The sequence below is a fragment of the Schistocerca cancellata genome, chromosome 2, assembly GCF_023864275.1.
Source record: "Schistocerca cancellata isolate TAMUIC-IGC-003103 chromosome 2, iqSchCanc2.1, whole genome shotgun sequence".
Classification (NCBI taxonomy): Eukaryota; Metazoa; Arthropoda; class Insecta; order Orthoptera; family Acrididae; genus Schistocerca; species Schistocerca cancellata.
This window is the reverse complement of record NC_064627.1, coordinates 909,080,050-909,098,712: the sequence shown is the minus strand read 5'-3', so window position 1 is coordinate 909,098,712 and position 18,663 is coordinate 909,080,050. Positions and strand designations below refer to the sequence as shown.

The 18,663-nt window shown below is 37.4% G+C and overlaps 1 protein-coding gene across 2 annotated transcripts in view; it reads right to left on the bottom strand.

Moving 5' to 3' along the window:
- LOC126162842 (cilium assembly protein DZIP1-like) overlaps positions 1-18,663 on the bottom strand; it is a 289,744-nt gene that overhangs the window by 269,139 nt on the left and 1,942 nt on the right. For both annotated transcript variants that reach the window (XM_049919606.1, XM_049919605.1), the window contains exons 3-4: positions 16,851-17,003; positions 406-603 (exon numbers count right to left, since the gene is read on the bottom strand). In XM_049919606.1, the coding sequence (XP_049775563.1) occupies positions 406-603; positions 16,851-17,003 (351 nt within the window). The remainder of the gene's footprint in view (positions 1-405; positions 604-16,850; positions 17,004-18,663) is intronic.

Below are 18,663 nucleotides of genomic sequence, written 5' to 3'. Positions count from 1 at the left end.
TAAATTTATGTATTCTATTTGAGGCAGATACTTCAGTCCTGCTCCACTCTGCATTGTGCTCATCCTTCCATAATTTGCACACCAGTGACTTACTTAACTTCTGATTTAATTTTCTGTCAAACTTTTTATCAGCACCATTGCACCTTTCTCATTCTCAATGTTAATACCAATAAAATTAATGATGTTAATAGCAAGTTTTTGTTGCCACCCCTGATCACTTTCTGTGCTTGTGCTGCAAGGTAACAATGCACATTACTTTGAATTGAATCGTAATTATCCCTAGACATGTGACCAGGTTAGTTCCCACTTCGGCTGGGCAACCTCACCAAGTTATACATTCAGAGTTAGTAGTAGTAGTAGTAGTAGTAGTAGTAGTGGTGGTGGTGGTGGTGGTGGTGGTAGTACCTCAGCCTTATGTAGAAGTTGTTCAGCAGCTTGCAGACGGTCCTTCAGTTCATGGATTTCAGTAAACAATGCCACCGTTTCACTATTATCTTCTTTAGATTGTTTTTGTAATTGCTGTTCAGGGTCTTTAGGATGACGACGAGCAAGATGTGCATCCAAGAATGTCCCATTCAAGAAACATTTGTCACAATACATGCACTGTAACAAAAATTTGCACTGTTTAGATACATACATCACATAAATAATGTCCAAACGCATATAAGGTATAAGCGATAAGAAGGAACACAGGGTAAGAACTAAATTAAAAGCACTCGCAAACACGCAGCTCATCAGAGAAACTGATACAATATCCTTTGCATTTAACAATGACCAGCATGTATACTTAATGAAAGCACACTAAAGTTTTACATCATTCAGTGAATGTAGGTGATATCTTCTTTACTTTTATTTACTTCCCGTCTCCCTCCCCCCCCCCCCCCCCCCACCCTTCCTATGGATAAGTCATTAATGAAGGACAGAAAACTGACTAAGGTCCAGTATCAATTCTCATACATATCACGAGTTAAAACAGCCCTAATGTAGCTCATTCACTGTAGCAATTGAGGTATTCAGTGTAACATTTTAACACCTTCCTTTCGTAAGGACTGCTAAATGAAATTTCAGAACTGCCAGATGTCAGTGGCTTGATGCAACTATACTCAGTACACAGCATTCTGGCAATATTCACTTATATACTGGCAAAAGTAGTAATCACACACTTTAACTTGGCTCCCATGCAGACGATTTTGAGAGTCAAAAATTGGGATCAACTCATAGCCTGGCTCATGGTGCAATGGCTGCTAGGATAAGTGCTGCCTCTGCCTCCTCCTCCATGCCACAGCTTGTGAAGAAAATGAACAAGCAATGGGCTAATGCATCATAGATGTGACTCAAAATTACGCATCACGTAAACAGAAAATGGGTCTTACTGCTATGTAAATGTGTTTGGCAGAGGTCCCTTTGGCTGATGGCCTTGCATGGGATGTATGTAGAGTTCACAATCTGTAGCATTGTTTCCAAAGTTGATAGGGGTCCTGTGATTTCGAACTCAGTGGAGGGTCTCAACAAAAAGCTTCATCAACTTTGATGATCTTGGATGGGTTATGATTTGGGAAATTATGGACTCCCCTTGATAGGGGTCAATCCATACCAAGTGGTCCAAGAAAAAAATAACTGGTTGCTTGACCATCTCAGAAAAATTTTATATGTTCTGGGTGAATTCCCCAATGTTTAGTAGTCACAAAAACATTTTTTTAAAAAAATTATTGTTTATTATTTTGAAATGGAGGCCATATTTGTTCCAGGCCGCATGCATTTTTTTTTTCTTATTTGCAAGCATCTACATTTTTTACAATTATTCAATAGTGGATTGTCCTAAGCCTTTCAGACAAAATGCATTTAGTTCAACACACTCTGGGCTACAAATTAACATCATCATCACTTAGCTGAATGTATTCTTTAATATATTTTTTAATAGTTCCAAGTTATCAGCCACAAATTAAAAAAACTCAATTTTTGAACAGTAGTTTTCCAAAGAAAGATTAATTTCTCAGCTTCAATATGTTTTCTGCTATTACACTGTATAGTATATTTACTTTTTAAAGAATATCAATGGAGAGCAGCTTACACTTAAAAAATACACTATTTTAAAAAATGGATTTTTTTTCCATTTTTCCATTTTGTGGCCTGCAATATCTTTTTTGAGGGATCAGATAAAAAACTGAAAATTTCACAGTTTATAGACCTTTATGATATCAAACTTCAGTATAAATTTCAACTTTGAGATTCAATTGGAAGTTATGGAAAAAAATTACAAACACGAGTCAAAAATACGTTTTTTAACATCTGCAATATCTAAGCTTATGGAATAAAATATATCAGTTACAGTATATAATTTAATCATATCTATGATTACTTACTTTTTTTATTGAAAATAAGCTTACTAATTACATTATTTGTTCTCTTGTTATTTGTTTTTAGTAAATCGCTCATTGAACATCTGAGAAATTTGTTCACTCAGTTTGGGTGTTAGATTATAAGTTCGCCCAGTCACAGTTGTAAATTCCATGAGAGACAGCTTCCTTAGTACATTTTTAAGCGGCATCCAAACTTGATCCTTCTCAATTTTTTTAAAAGATGTCCTCGGTCCTGGAGGGTGATAAAATACAACATGTACATCTTGGTTTTGACTCTCAATATTATCAACTTCGCCAATCCACCACTGTTGATCATAAACACAAGCCACTATGTTTTTATTTTGAAGAAATAGTTGTACAAGTTTTCCACATTGCCGAAGTTCACTATCAGGAGATGCTGATGTGATCTTACACTTCAGTAAGTTGTGTAAATACGGAACAAAACAATGAAAAGATCGAGTGCCTTTAATCTTCTGACAAGTGTTGTACCTTTCCTTCAAGACACTGTCATAGACTTCTTGTATTTCCTCACATTGTACAAAAACATAGGTAACTCCTTTGATATCTTTTTTACAGAATTCAAACATTTCTTGAGGTGTTATGATATGATTGTAATCGGTCCACTGCAGATTTGCTTTTGTGACAGCTCGCTTTATTGTACCCCCGACACCATCATAAGCATTCTTCCCATGGGATGAAGTGAAAAAGTGTCATTCTACATCAAACCCAAAATCTTCTTTAAGATGTTAATAACGTTTTTTTATTGAGTTGCCGCCCCATCTGAAAAGTACATCAGTTTTTTTTATGGAAGGGTGGTGCTGTTTAATGTAGTTTGTTAATTTTAGTTGAAAAATGTGCACTGCTGTAGTGTTGTGTTCAAGGAAGTCACTTATGACACAAAAGCTGTGGCTCATTAGTTTATCTTCATCTTTGTAATAGAATACAAATGGATGAACTGTGGCCTGTTTGTTTACCCACTGGTGCCCTTGTACTTCATCTTGAACAACAAAGGAATGATTTTCCGAAAAGTCAGCAAGAACTATGCATTAATCAGCTGCCAAGGTTTGATTTTTGTCTTTCAAAAATTTACTTTGAGCTTTTGCAATAAAATGATACATTTTGAGATTTTCAAGGTTAGCCACCAACACTTCAAAAAACTCTTCTTGTGATTTTATGACTGTCACCATTTCAGTTCTGTCTTGTGTCACCCATTGTTTGTATTTTATATTGTCAGGCATCAAATCGTCTTCTTCGGATTCTTCAAACGTGTCAAGTAACACTTGTTTGCCTGGACAATCTTCACATTTTTCCTTGATCATACAATTTTAACTGTCAATATTGCATACCATAACTTCCAAAAGGTCTTTATAGTCAACTGTAAGATTGGCCCCATCTATCATCAACTTTACGTTCTGATGATACAAACAAACACAAATATTATGGGTGCCAGATGCCCCTGCAACAATACACCATCTTGGTCTCAACTCACAAAACTTTGATCTTCCAATTTTAATGTTAGGATTTTCTTTTTTAAAATTCAGAGAATATTTCATTTAAATTACACAATATTAACTTTTTTTGTCTTTGAATCTTATAACCATTTTCTTTCACAGAAACACAGTCTTTTTTGCCAGACATCAAACAGCTGTTATTGTCATCGTCATAATACTTAATAACTTTATTGTGTTTTCATCAACCAAATTAGATGCACTTTTCTTAGTAATGCTGGAAAAATTCCCTGTTCTTTTATTAATTGTCTTGTTAACTTAACCAGACATTGTGACACATTACATTCATCACTAACTTTTGCTCGACTCCAAGAATTTGACAGTAAACTGATAATCTTAATTTTATCCTCTTTGTTTGAAGTACTGCATTTAGGTTTTAGTTTTTCTATCAAATCATCATATTCGGTTGGTGAAGTTTTAGAACTTCCATCTGTTTTAGTACAAATTGTATTTTGAAATGAAACTTCCAAATTCTTTCTGACTGTAGCTGCCACTTTCTCAATTTTTGTATTCAAGCACTTGGTCTTTTACCTTGACTTAGTTTCCTAATTTTACTCGCAGGCGATACACTCAGGATTTCACAAGCTGTATCTACTTTTTTAATGGTTGCTGATAAGTCACAAAATTCTGTATCTGAGGTTTCACCATCCTCTCTCTTGTGATTTTACGAGACTGACAAAAGGGCTTTTATTTTTAGAATAATGATCAAATGTTATTTCTCGCAGACCTTTTGTTATAGGTTTCTTATGTTTCTCAAAAGGGTCCGTGCAAGACTGACCAAACAGGTGATGAAATTTTTTTAAGTATTTCATTTCATGGTACTTGCATGTTGATTTGACCATTGGGCCGACTTGTAAGTAAAACAACCCTTTTTCTTCTTCACTGTGATCTTCGATTAAAGTAATGTCTTTAGGATACACTCTATACACACTTTTATGACATGTTTCATTAATAATAACACCAACAGAACACAGACACCATTTTTCAACTGCACACTTCAAGAACTTCTTGCTAAATAAGTGTGAGTAGACAATTGTTGGTGTAAGGGGGAAGACAATAATCAGACTTGTATAGGCTTGCAGATGCAATTGTTAGCCTGCTGAAACAATTACCAGAGCATTGTTTCGACAAAAAATCATTACCTAGTGTAACATGGTGTGTTACATTATGCAATTGGTGTACTTTATTTGATTAGCCTAGCAGGTATCGCAGATGTCAAAAAACGTATTTTTTACTCATGTTTGTAATCTTTTTTTCATAACTTCCAATTGAATCTCAAAGTTGAAATTTATACTGAAGTTTGATATCATAAAGGTCTATTTACTGTGAAATTTTCAGATATTTATCTGGTCCTCCAACAAAGATATTGCAGGCCACAAAATGGAAAAACTAAAAAACATTTTTTAAAATAGTACTTTTTTAAGTGTAAGCTGCTCACCATTGACACTCTATAAAAAGTAGCTATACCATACAGCGTAATAGCAAAACAAATATTAAAGCTGATAAATTAATCTTTCTTTGGAAAGCTACTGTTCAAAAATTGTGTTTCTTAATTAGACTGATAACTTTGAACTATTAAACATATATTAAAGAATACATTCAGCTAAGCGATAATGATGTTAATTTGTAGCCCAGTGTGAGTTGTAATAAATGCATTTTATCTAAAAGGCTTACAACAATCCACTTCTGAATAATTGTGAAAAATGTAGATGCTTGCAAATACGAAAAAACAGCATGTGGCCTGGAACAAATATGGCCGCCATTTCAAAATAATAAACCATAATTTTTTTAAAAAAATATTTGTGTGATTACTAAACATTGGGGAATTCACCCAGAAAATATAAAATTTTTCTGAGATGGTCAAGCAACCACTGCTGGACCACTTGGTATGGATTGACCCATAGGTCAGTCATGCACTACAAAAAAGGAAACAGCTACCCAGGTAGCAGAGCACTTTTGGAGTGCACATGGGAGCTTTTCAGGAAGTAGAAAGCTCTGAGATATTTGGCGAGACATGGAACCTGTATTGGAAAGACAGAATAGACACCATAAATGGGAGTGTGTTCATTGTAGTTGACAGAAATACTGTCTCTATTGATGCTGAATCTGAGTGTGACACTGAAGTTATCTGGTCGTATATAATGAGGTCCAGGTGGAAATCAAATTAATTGCTGGATGTTTTTACCAGTCATCCGTTTCCACAGTGGCAGTTTTAGTCATTCGAAGAAAGTCTACGGTTAGTAATGTAGAATACCCAGATCATACAATATTAGTTGGAGGTGACTTTAACCTACCAAGTATAGACTGGGACATTCATTGATTCAGTGCATGGAGTAGAGAAAAATGGTACTGCCAAGTACTTACGAACACTTTTTCTGAAAATTGTCTTGAGCAGCTAGTCAACAGCACACATGCAGTGGAAATATTTTAGACCTTGCTGCTTTAGCAGGTATGAGATTATTGACAATGTCAGTAAAGGGACAGGATTAGTGAGCATGATATCATAGTGACTATTGTTACTAAAGTTAATAAATCAGTCAAAAAGGACAGGAGAGTATCTCTTCTAGAGAGAACAGATAAGCAGCAGTTAACATCTCACTTGGACAGTGAATTGGCATTATTTAGTTCTAGTATGTTGCATGTAGAGGAATTATGAGCAAATTTTAAATGGATTATCAATTGTGCTCTGGAGAAGTATGTGCCTAGTAAGTGGATTACAGACAGGAAAGATTCGTGAATCTGTGGAAAGATCTATGTTCGAAGCATACAACTACAGCTGTCATATCTTATAAAAGATCTGTCAAAGAAGTCGAGAAAGTTCTGGTCCCATCCCACGTCAAATTGCTAAGCAGGTCTAAAATTTCGATTCAATCACTCGTTGTCAAGTCTGTTGTGTCAGTAGAAGATAGCAAAAGGAAAGTTGAAGTTTTAAATTAAGTGTTTAAGAAATTTGAGCAGGGGAATCATACAAATATGCCATCATTTGACCATCACTCAGACTCAGTTACAGATGACATAGTAATAGGTAGCCTTGACATAGAGAAACAACTGAAAGAGTTGAAAACAAATAAGTCATCAGGTCCGGACAGAACCCCAGTTTTGTTTTACAAAGAATACTCTGTAGCATTTGCCTCCTACTTAGCTTGCATTTATTGTGAATCACTCATACAATACAAAGTTCCAAGTGACTGGGAAAAAGTGCAGGTGAGACCTATATATAAGAAGGGTAAAAGAACAGACCTGTAGAATTACAGACCAATATCCTTAGCACTGGTGTGCTGCAGAACTCTTGGACTTATTTTCAATTCAAATATAATAAATTTCCTTCAGACAGAAAAGCTGTTCATGAATCAGCACTGCTTTAGAAACTTGGCTTGCCATTTTCTCACAATATACTATGAACTATGGATGAAGTTCAACAGACAGATTCTATATTTATTGATTTCCAAAATGCATTTGACCTGATGCCCCACTGCAGACCGTTCTCAAAGGTGGAATAGGTTTGCAGATACGTAAGTGGCTCAAAGACTTCTTAAGTAGCAGAACCTAATATGTTGTCGTCGATGGTAAATGTTTATCAGGGACAAGGGTACCATCAGGAGTACCCCAAGGATGTGTGACAGGACCATTATTATTTTCTATATACATAAATGATCCGGCAGGTAGGTTGGGCAGCAATTCACAGCTGTTTGCTGATGACGCTGTGGTGTACAGGAAAGTGTCATCGTCGAGTGTTTGTGGAAAGATACAAAATGACTTGGACAAAATTTTTAGTGGTTGTGATGAATGACAGCTAGTTTTAAATGTAGAGAAATGTAAGGTAATGCAGATGGGTAGGAAAAACAAACCTGTAATGTTCGAATATAGCATTAGGACTGTTCTCCTTGACACAGTCATGTCGTTCAAACATCTGGGCATGATGTCACAAAGTGATATGAAATGGAACAAGCTTGTAAGGACTAACAAGGGAAGGGGAATTGCTCAACTTTAGTTTATGGGCAGAATTTTGGGAAAGTGTGGTTCAGCTGTAAAGGAGACCACATACAGAACACTACAGTGCAACCTATTCTTGAGCACTGCTTGAGTGTTTGGGATCCCCACCAGGTAGGATTAAAGGAAGACACCAATGCATTTCAGAGACAGGGTTCTAGTTTTGTTACTGGTAGATTTGAACAGCATTCAGGTATTAGGGAGATGCTTCGGGAACTGAAATGGGAATCTCTGGAGGGAAGGTGATATTCTTTTTGAGCAACACTATTGAAAAACTTTAGAGAACTGTCATTGGAAGCTGACTGCAGGATACTCCTACTGCCAACGTACATTTCGCACAAGGATCATGAAGATATGATAAGATAAATTAGGGCTCATACGGAGGCATTTAGACAGTAGTTTTTCTCTTGTTCCATTTTGAGTGAAGCTGGAAAGTAGTGGTACAGGGTACCCTCCAACACACAATATACAGTGGCTTGCAGGATATGTTCATTTAGATGTAGATTTTATGCTGAGGTATTTGAAATTAAATTTCTAATAAGCTTTCACAGACTGTCCATTGTAGTGCTACAAATATTGATGGTAACACTGATTTCTTCCCCACATTAATTCTGTCAGGTAAATATTTATAAATTTTTCCTTCAATATTTTTACATTAGCTTTATTCCAAAATAGTCCCCCAGTTTTGTTTGTTTTCTGTTTCATGTAGAGTTTGTGAGATTATGACTGCATAGTATTTCTCTTTAGACAGTGACTTGCTGTGCTGGTCATCGTGACATACTAGCTTACTGCCAGCGACCATGAGAAAATGGGATTTGTGTTGTCTCGAGCCTTGATGCACATTGTTGTACTGTTGTTGTTGTGGTCTTCAGACCAGCAACTGGTTTGATGCAGCTCTCCATGCTACTCTATCCTGTGCACATCCCTTCATATTCGAGTAACTGCTGCAACCTCCTTTCCTTCTGTATCTGTTTACTCTATTCATCTCTTGGTCTCCCTCTACGATTTTTACCCTCCATGCTTCCCTCCAATATCAAATTGATGATCCCTTGATACCTCAGAATGTGCCCTACCAACTGATCCCTTCTTGTAGTCAAGTTGTGCCACCAATTCCTCTTCTCCCCAGTTCTATTCAGTACCTCCTCAATAGTTACATGAGCTATCCATCTAATCTTCAGCATTCTTCTGTAGCACCACATTTCGAAAGCTTCTATTCTCTTCTTGTCTAAAATATTTCACTTCCATACATGGCTATACTCCATACAATTACTTTCAGAAAAGACTTCCTGACACTTAAATCTATACTCAATGTTAACAAATTTCTCTTCTTCAGAAATGCTTTCCATGCCATTGCCAGTCTACATTTTATATCCTCTCTACTTCGACCATCAACAGTTATTTTGCTCCCCAAATAGCAAAACTCATCTACTACTTTAAGTGTCTCATTTCCTAATATAATTCCCTCAGCATCACCTGATTTACCGGTAATTCACCTACATTCGATTATCCTTGTTTTGCTTTTGTTGATATTCATCTTATATCCTCCTTTCAAGACACTGTCCATTCCGTTCAGCTGCTCTTCCAGGTCATTTGCGGCCTCTGACAGTATTACAAGGTCATCAGCAAACCTCAAAGTTTTTATTTCTTCATCATGGATTTTAATTCCAACTACAAATTTTTCTTCTGTTTCCTTTACTACTTGCTCAATATATACGCTGAATAATGTCAGCGACCCCCCCCCCCCCCCCCCATGAACCATGGACCTTGCCGTTGGTGGGGAGGCTTGCGTGCCTCAGCGATACAGATAGCCGTACCGTAGATACAACCACAACGGAGGGGTATCTGTTGAGAGGCCAGACAAACGTGTGGTTCCTGAAGAGGGGCAGCAGCCTTTTCAGTAGTTGCAAGGACAACAGTCTGGATGATTGACTGATCTGGCCTTGTAACAATAACCAAAACGGCCTTGCTGTGCTGGTACTGCGAACGGCTGAAAGCAAGGGGAAACTACGGCCGTAATTTTTCCCGAGGGCATGCAGCTTTACTGTATGATTAAATGATGATGGCGTCCTCTTGGGTAAAATATTCCGGAGGTAAAATAGTCCCCCATTCGGATCTCCGGGCGGGGACTACTCAAGAGGATGTCGTTATCAGCAGAAAGAAAACTGGCGTTCTACGGATCGGAGCGTGGAATGTCAGATCCCTTAATCGGGCAGGTAGGTTAGAAAATTTAAAAAGGGAAATGGATAGGTTAAAGTTAGATATAGTGGGAATTAGTGAAGTTCGGTGGCAGGAGGAACAAGACTTCTGGTCAGGTGACTACAGGGTTATAAACACAAAGTCAAATAGGGGTAATGCAGGAGTAGGTTTAATAATTAATAGGAATGGTAAGACAGAGATTTAGGAACCAGGTTTTAAATTGTAAGACATTTCCAGGGGCAGATGTGGACTCTGACCACAATCTATTGGTTGTGACCTGTAGATTAAAACTGAAGAAACTGCAAAAAGGTGGGAACTTAAGGAGATGGGACCTGGATAAACTGAAAGAACCAGAGGTTGTACAGAGCTTCAGGGAGAGCATAAGGGAAAAATTGACAGGAATGGGGGAAAGAAATACAGTAGAATAAGAATGGTTAGCTTTGAGGGAGGAAGTAGTGAAGGCAGCAGAGGATCAAGTAGGTAAAAAGACGAGGGCTAGTAGAAATCCTTGGGTAACAGAAGAAATATTGAATTTTGATGAAAGGAGAAAATATAAAAATGCAGTAAATGAAGCAGGCAAAAAGGAATACAAATGTCTCAAAAATGAGATCGACAGGAAGTGCAAAATGGCTAAGCAGGGATGGCTAGAGGACAAATTTAAGGATGTAGAGGCGTATCTCACTAGGGGTAAGATAGATACTGCCTACAGGAAAATTAAAGAGACTTTTGGAGATAAGAGAACCACTTGTATGAACATCAAGAGCTCAGATGGAAACCCAGTTCTAAGCAAAGAAGGGAAAGCAGAAAGGTGGAAAGAGTATATAGAAGGTCTATACAAGGGCGATGCACTTGAGGACAATATTATGGAAATGGAAGAGGATGTAGATGAGGATGAAATGGGAGATACGATACTGCGTGAAGAGTTTGAGAGAGCACTGAAAGCCCTGAGTCAAAACAAGGCCCCCGGAGTGGACAACATTCCATTGGAACTACTGACGGCCTTGGGAGAACCAGTCCTGACAAAACTCTACCATCTGGTGAGCAAGATGTATGAGACAGGTGAAATACCCTCAGACTTCAAGAAGAATATAATAATTCCAATACCAAAGAAAGCAGGTGTTGACAGATGTGAAAATTACCGAACAATCAGTTTAATAAGCCTCAGCTGCAAAATACTAACACGAATTCTTTACAGACGAATGGAAAAACTAGTAGAAGCCGACCTCGGGGAAGATCAGTTTGGATTCCGTAGAAATACTGGAACACGTGAGGCAATACTGACCTTACGACTTATCTTAGAAGAAAGATTAAGGAAAGGCAAACCTACGTTTCTAGCATTTGTAGACTTAGAGAAAGCTTTTGACAATGTTGACTGGAATACTCTCTTTCAAATTCTAAAGGTGGCAGGGGTAAAATACAGGGAGCGAAAGGCTATTTACAATTTGTACAGAAACCAGATGGCAGTTATAAGAGTCGAGGGACATGAAAGGGAAGCAGTGGTTGGGAAGGGGGTAAGACAGGGTTGTAGCCTCTCCCCGATGTTATTCTATCTGTATATTGAGCAAGCAGTAAAGGAAACAAAAGAAAAATTCGGGGTAGGTATTAAAATCCATGGAGAAGAAATAAAAACTTTGAGGTTCGCCGATGACATTGTAATTCTGTCAGAGACAGCAAACGACTTGGAAGAGCAGTTGACGGAATGGATGGTGTCTTGAAGGGAGGATATAAGATGAACATCAACAAAAGCAAAACGAGGATAATGGAATGTAGTCGAATTAAGTCGGGTGATGTTGAGGGTATTAGATTAGGAAATGAGACACTGAAAGTAGTAAAGGAGTTTTGCTATTTGGGGAGCAAAATAACTGATGATGGTCGAAGTAGAGAGGATATAAAATGTAGACTGGCAATGGCAAGGAAAGCGTTTCTGAAGAAGAGAAATTTGTTAACATCTAGTATAGATTTAAGTGTCAGGAAGTCATTTCTGAAAGTATTTGTATGGAGTGTAGCATTGTATGGAAGTGAAACATGGACGGTAAATAGTTTGGACAAGAAGAGAATAGAAGCTTTTGAAATGTGGTGCTACAGAAGAATGCTGAAGATTAGATGGGTAGATCACATAACTAATGAGGAAGTATTGAATAGGATTGGGGAGAAGAGGAGTTTGTGGCACAACTTGACTAGAAGAAGGGATCGGTTGGTAGGACATGTTCTGAGGCATCGAGGGATCACAAATTTAGCATTGGAGGGCAGCGTGGAGGGTAAAAATCGTAGAGGGAGACCAAGAGATCAATACACTAAGCAGATTCAGAAGGATGTAGGTTGCAGTAGGTACTGGGAGATGAAGAAGCTTGCACAGGATAGAGTAGCATGGAGAGCTGCATCAAACCAGTCTCAGGACTGAAGACCACAACAACAACAATGTCAGGGATAGGCTACAACACTGTCTCACTCCCTTCTCAACCCCTGCTTCCCTTTCACACTCCTTGACTCTTATAACTACCATCTGGTTTCTGTACAAACTGTAGATAGCCTTTCGCTCCCTGTATTTTACCCATGCCACAGTCAGAATTTGAAAGAAAGTTTTCCAGTCAGAATCATCAAAAAGCTTTCTCTAAGTCTACAAACCCTAGAAATGTAAGTGTGCCTTTCCTTAATCTAGCTTCTAAGATAAGTCCTAGGGCAGTATTGCCTCGTGTGTTCTAACATTTATATGGAATCCAAACTGATCTTCCCCAAGATCGGGTTCTACCAGTTTTTCCATTAGTCTGTAAAGAACTCGTGTTAGTATTTTGCAATAATGACTTATTAAACTGACAGCTCAGTAATTTTCACACCTGTCAACACCTGCTTTCTTTGGGATTGGAATTATCATATTCTTCTTGAAGTTTGAGGGTATTTCGCCTGTCTCATACATTTTGCTCACCACGTGGTAGAGTTGTCAGGACTGGCTCTCCCAAGGCTATCAGTAGTTCTAATGGAATGTTGCCTACTCCTGGGGCCTTGTTTCGACTGAGGTCTTTCAGTGCCCTGTCAAATTCTTAACGTAGTATCATATCTGCCATTTCATCTTCATCTACATCCTCTGCCATTTCCATAATATTGCCCTCAAGTACATCATCCTTGTATGGACCCTCTATATACTCCTTCCACCTTTCTGCTTTCCTTTCTATGCTTAGGACTGGTTTTCGATCTTGCTCTTGATATTCATACAGGTGGTTCTCTTTCCTCCAAAGGTCTCTAATTTTCCTGTAGGCAGTAACTATCTAACCCCTAGTGATATATGCCTCTACATCCTCACACTTGTCTTCTAGCCGTCCCTGTTTAGCCATTTTGCACTTCCTATCGCTCTCATTTTTGAGACTTTGTTGTGCTAATAAGATAAATAACTAAATGAAAACACTGTAATAAAGCTAAGTATTTAATGCTGTTTAAGTGCCCAGTACAATTATGAGCTGGCTGACAGCAGACATGGTCCGTTCATATTGATGATATTTTTATTGTTTACTGTTGTAGATACCCTTAGCACCATGTGTGTAACACATAGCACTTTCTTCAAATAAATGGTGTTTTTAGCATTAAACAAAGTGTTTTGTATTCAGCCCAGACAAGATCAAATTATTAACTCAAGTATTACTGATTAGAGAAATGAAACCAATGGAGGTGTTACTTCGGATTCCATTGGCAAAATGCGAAAACCACGAACTTCAAATCTGAAAAATACACACCATGAATATAATGAAGTAAATTAATTTCTATGAGAGTAAAATAAACATTAATCATTATTTTAAATGATGGTTTTGATATCATTCACCTCTTATTTGTGTTATGCAATAATGCAGCAGTATTCTACTATAATAAGAATAAACGTAAGTACCTCATAACCTCACTTACAACAAAAAGACTCTATACCCTTCTTGCTTTGAACTTTCTTTTATTAACTTTGGGGCACGAGCATTATAATCAATCCTGATAGACATACAGCATCAGAAGAAATTGTAAATATGATATTTAACACTAAAGTGCAAAATTTTTATGGTCAAGATAGAGCGATCCAGATGCTTGAAGTTGAAGAATTTATACTAGTCATTGATAACACCTGGACAGCAATAATTTCTAGATGAACAAACTGACAACAATTTGAAATGGAAGGAAAAAATTCTCGAGTTGTTCAATCAACTCAGCTTCCAAAATGTCAGAGGGAAATAATACTTTATTTCCTCTCAATAATATCCTGCAATATTATATTCTGGGCAAACTTATTTTTATGATCAGTCATTTGTTATGACACTCTGCAATGAGTGCTGTCTATTTGGTGTGTTCTGGATGTTAATGGGTGTCACAACTTCGTCAATCTATTACTGGTCACTAAATGTTTTCATTACTGGATTATTGCTTTGAACTTAAATGTGCACAAAGGTAGGCTGTTTTTCAGTTTACAGTAATATGGAAGAAGTGACCCATACGTTGAGGCAGAGAACAGTTTGGCTAAAATGGTCTTACAGTGTACCACAGATTTTCCATTGTGTGCTGCTGTCGGCAATTCATTGTTGTTGTTTGTAGCCAATCAGGTGGTAGTACATGGCAGCCAATGAGAATCTCTCAACCTAATGACTTGTTTCAGCGGAAGATATGAATTGATTACTTTTGTTTTCAACACGAAGAGTGCAAGATCAACAATTATTGATTCAGTTGTTCTGATTATAAGACTTGTTGGTGATTTTTGTATTTACTTCTTGCATTGTATATTTCTTGGCATCTGACATGATTCCTTGGCCTAGTATTTCGTATTCCAACGTTATAGTTTTGTTGAGACTTGGAGACGCCAGTTAACATGACTACATGACTGAAGTAAAATTGGCTGTGGTGACAAACTGATGCACAGAGTACCGTGATGATCCTTACACAAACTTCATTGCGTGTTTTCAGAAGGCCCCAATTTCCATGGTGGTGGCTATACCGGAACCTAAGAGGACAGTTTAGATTTTACAGAACATTCTGTTTCATACAACAGCATTCTGCACAATTATTCCATTACGGTGCCACGTACTTTCATACATTTGACAGCACGACATTTATTGAAAGCTATTTGCTCATTGGGTCCACCATCTTGTCTTATCATTCATCTCTTGATCCGTTATGTCCATTTCCCCTCATTCACCACGCCAATAGGCATCAACTGCAGTATGCAAGAGAAAAGCTGTGGTACACTGTAAGGTGCACTTTTACTGATATTTTGATTCCCTCTGTAAAAGGGTGATTAGAAACATGAGCTATCGCCACCTGTGTGTTGACTGAAGTAATGTGTGGCATTCTTTTCCAATATTGATTGGTGCTTGTCAGCTACATAGAAATGATGATGCTCCCAGAAAACAAGTGAGGACAGATATGTCAGTCTGCAAGAAATATGTTACTGTTGATGTAGAGCTGCAGACTGCTTTGTGTTCAATGTTCTCTGGTTTGAAAGAAGCACTAATTGTGTATTAGTCAGCGAGAAAAGGTTTAACTAGAAACACAGCAACATCTGCAAAATTACTGAATAATACAGTACTTGAAAGCCAGCGAGTGTGACAGTAAGCAGACTAACTTGGAGACACTGCTGAAGAAGGTGTGAAATTCTGTGAATGGGCGGTAGTGTGATCAGGCAGAACAGAGGGATACAAGTTGGTGAATTTAAAGTAAGATGAGGACTTTTTTGTAGAAATAAGCATTTTTAAGTCTGTTACTTTGCATGAGCAAGTATGTTGAGTTGATTATTTAAATATATTTAAATATGGAGGGCCACATAATAAGAGCACGACTCTGAAAATGTACAGCTGTCAGTTAAAGTACTTTGCCCATTTTATGATGAATAACATAACAACTGACTGAGCAACCACCACCTTTGATCTATACGAAGGATGACTGAAATACATATCCACTTGCTTTATTAAACTAAACATTATTTAGCACCAAACACCCATTTTGTAAATGGTCAGCAAGCAATCATATTTAAATATGAATCACTCTGGGCAGCGCTTATTCCAATTCACTTCTCATGTTTACTGTACAAATGATACATGGAACACTGTACACTAAACTGAAAACTTCATAAAATGACATAGCCTTCCTGATTTGTCAGATCATGACAGACCTGAGCTTTCTAAGAACAGCTTATGGGTCATTTGAAAGCTTCTTTCTTCTCTTCCAAATTGTAGAGACGCTGCTGTTAAATGAAACGGAGCTCTTTACGAACTACTTACGGGTCGCTTGGAAGCTTCTATTACTGTCTATGTGATTTCTTCTCTTGCAAACTGCAAAGACTCTCCTGCTACCTCCTTTGGAGAAAAGCCTCATTGGATTGGATTCAATAAAGAAAGGTTACTGATATACAAGTGTTTGAATTATGGCACAGCAACTCCAATAACTTAAGAGATGTTTTAAAAATCATACTGCAGTGGACATTTCATTTCACAAAGATATATTCCTTTGTTGAGAACTAAAAGCACCAGTTAGTAGAGCTAGCACAGGTGAAATTAGAGTTTCTCACTACTTCATACAAGAGTGGCACATCTTGTGTGAATGAACACCACAAATCTGGAAAAGCTCTTACAGCCACCAATTAAGAGACTAATTCTGAGAAAGTATATGGTACAAGGAAATAGCAAACAAATAATGAAACATGCTGTTCAAAGCAGTTGTCAGACAAACCTGTGGCTAGCATGAGGCAGACATCCAACCGGAACTAAAACATAGCTTGCATATAGACTCAACTGCAACTTTACAAGTCATGTTTAAGGATGGTTGGTAACTTACCTACCTTAAAACATTGCGAAATAAAATTCATATAGTACTGAGTCTTGTGGTACTGATCCAGAACTTTTTTCATATTTTCCCTCTCTTTCAAGCTTTTCTTCATATACTTTAATTCTTCATTTCTTCTCCGGCATTCATTCTTAAGCTTCTCATTTTCCTGTAACACAATACAATGGTACATCTGTTACACTCCTACTGGTACTTAGAACACACTCCTTAAGCATTTTCATAGTAGCAAGCTAAAGAGACTAGTGTCTTCCTCTTCTTCTTAGTGGCCTTATTCCCATATCTTCACAGGGTTGGCACATTACTCTGGATCTGTCAGCATCAGGGGCAGGGTACTCTCAAGTGCCGAAAGATGGTCAGGTGCCAAACTAAGAGACTAGTTTATCACCTGGCAACTACATGAAAGACACAGTTACACTGGATTAACTGAAACCTTCAATACCGCTTCACCAGCTCTCAACCAAACTGCCACATTTCAGCCTAAGCTTGAGCTAGACTAGACAGCAGTCTGTCACGCTACATGCATTGCAAAAAATATAAACACAGAAAAAGAGATTGTCAGTTTTCTGTTCTCCTCCTGTTAGCACATGTATGATGTCACATGCCTCATCATCGTGTCATGATACAAAATGTACATCTGGTATCATTTGACTCACATAATTTGTAAAAGGCTAACAAGGAAATAACGAATTAACAATGATTACTGAAGGAATCAGCACAAATGACAAAACATCCACTCTGCTGTGGACCATTACCTTAAATAATCTTTCCTGACACGAAGCTTCACACCATGAATTGAACCCTGACCATCTTTATTCCGATAGCTGTAATCAACCAAGAATTTTTTTTAACAGAGCATGTGTGGAATTTGGAGATTTAAGAGCAAGCTCTAGAAAAATGAAGCTTTGTGTCAGAGTGTTAAAATGTTCCCTGAAAACGGAAATTGTCCTGATCTGAGTTCCCGCCCAGCACATTGTTTTAATACAGTATGTCAAGAATACCTTCAACTTCCATAAGCACATTACTTGATGAATGTTGAAGACCTATGTTCAGTTCCTTATCATATTGTTAGTCATTGTGTGTTGGCATTTCATTTTTTTTTTTTTTTTTTTTTTTTATATAACATATTTAATTTAAACAATATGTTTGAGATTGCATTCATAATTATTTCTCAACCACTCATTCAAATATCTTTACCTACATATACACAAATAATCAGCAAGCCACGATACGGTGAATAGCAGTGTACCCTGACAACTGCTAATCGTTCCCTTTCCGTTTCAAATAGCAAATGGACTGAGGGGAAAGCTACTTTCTATAAAATAGGGCAGTACGTGAAAGTAAAAATAAGTTAGCCTACGTCTACTATCTTAGTGAATTGTATAATTGTCATCAACATAATGAAGAAAGAGATTGATTACTTTAGGAAAATACATACAATTTCTATCCTTCGGTTTTCCTGTATCAATTAACTGCTAGTATAGATATTATTTCTATACCTCTTAACTGTCATTACAAAACAGTGACAACGATAAACCAATGTGTATTCATTTGTACTTTACACTTTACTTGAGGAGTGACAGGCTGTGTTTATGTCAATCACAATCCATTTAGCCACAGACATCAGTTGGTCTGATACACAGGTTTTTTGACCAATTGAGATATACAAAATTCAATAATATTTACACTATGGGACCTCCCCTCCATTACTTCTTGTAGCTTACGTATAATATTTGTACAGAATATGTATCAAACTAGTGACTGGAGTCTTGTCCTTTATCTAATATATGTTTTTTGTTGTTTTAGCTCTT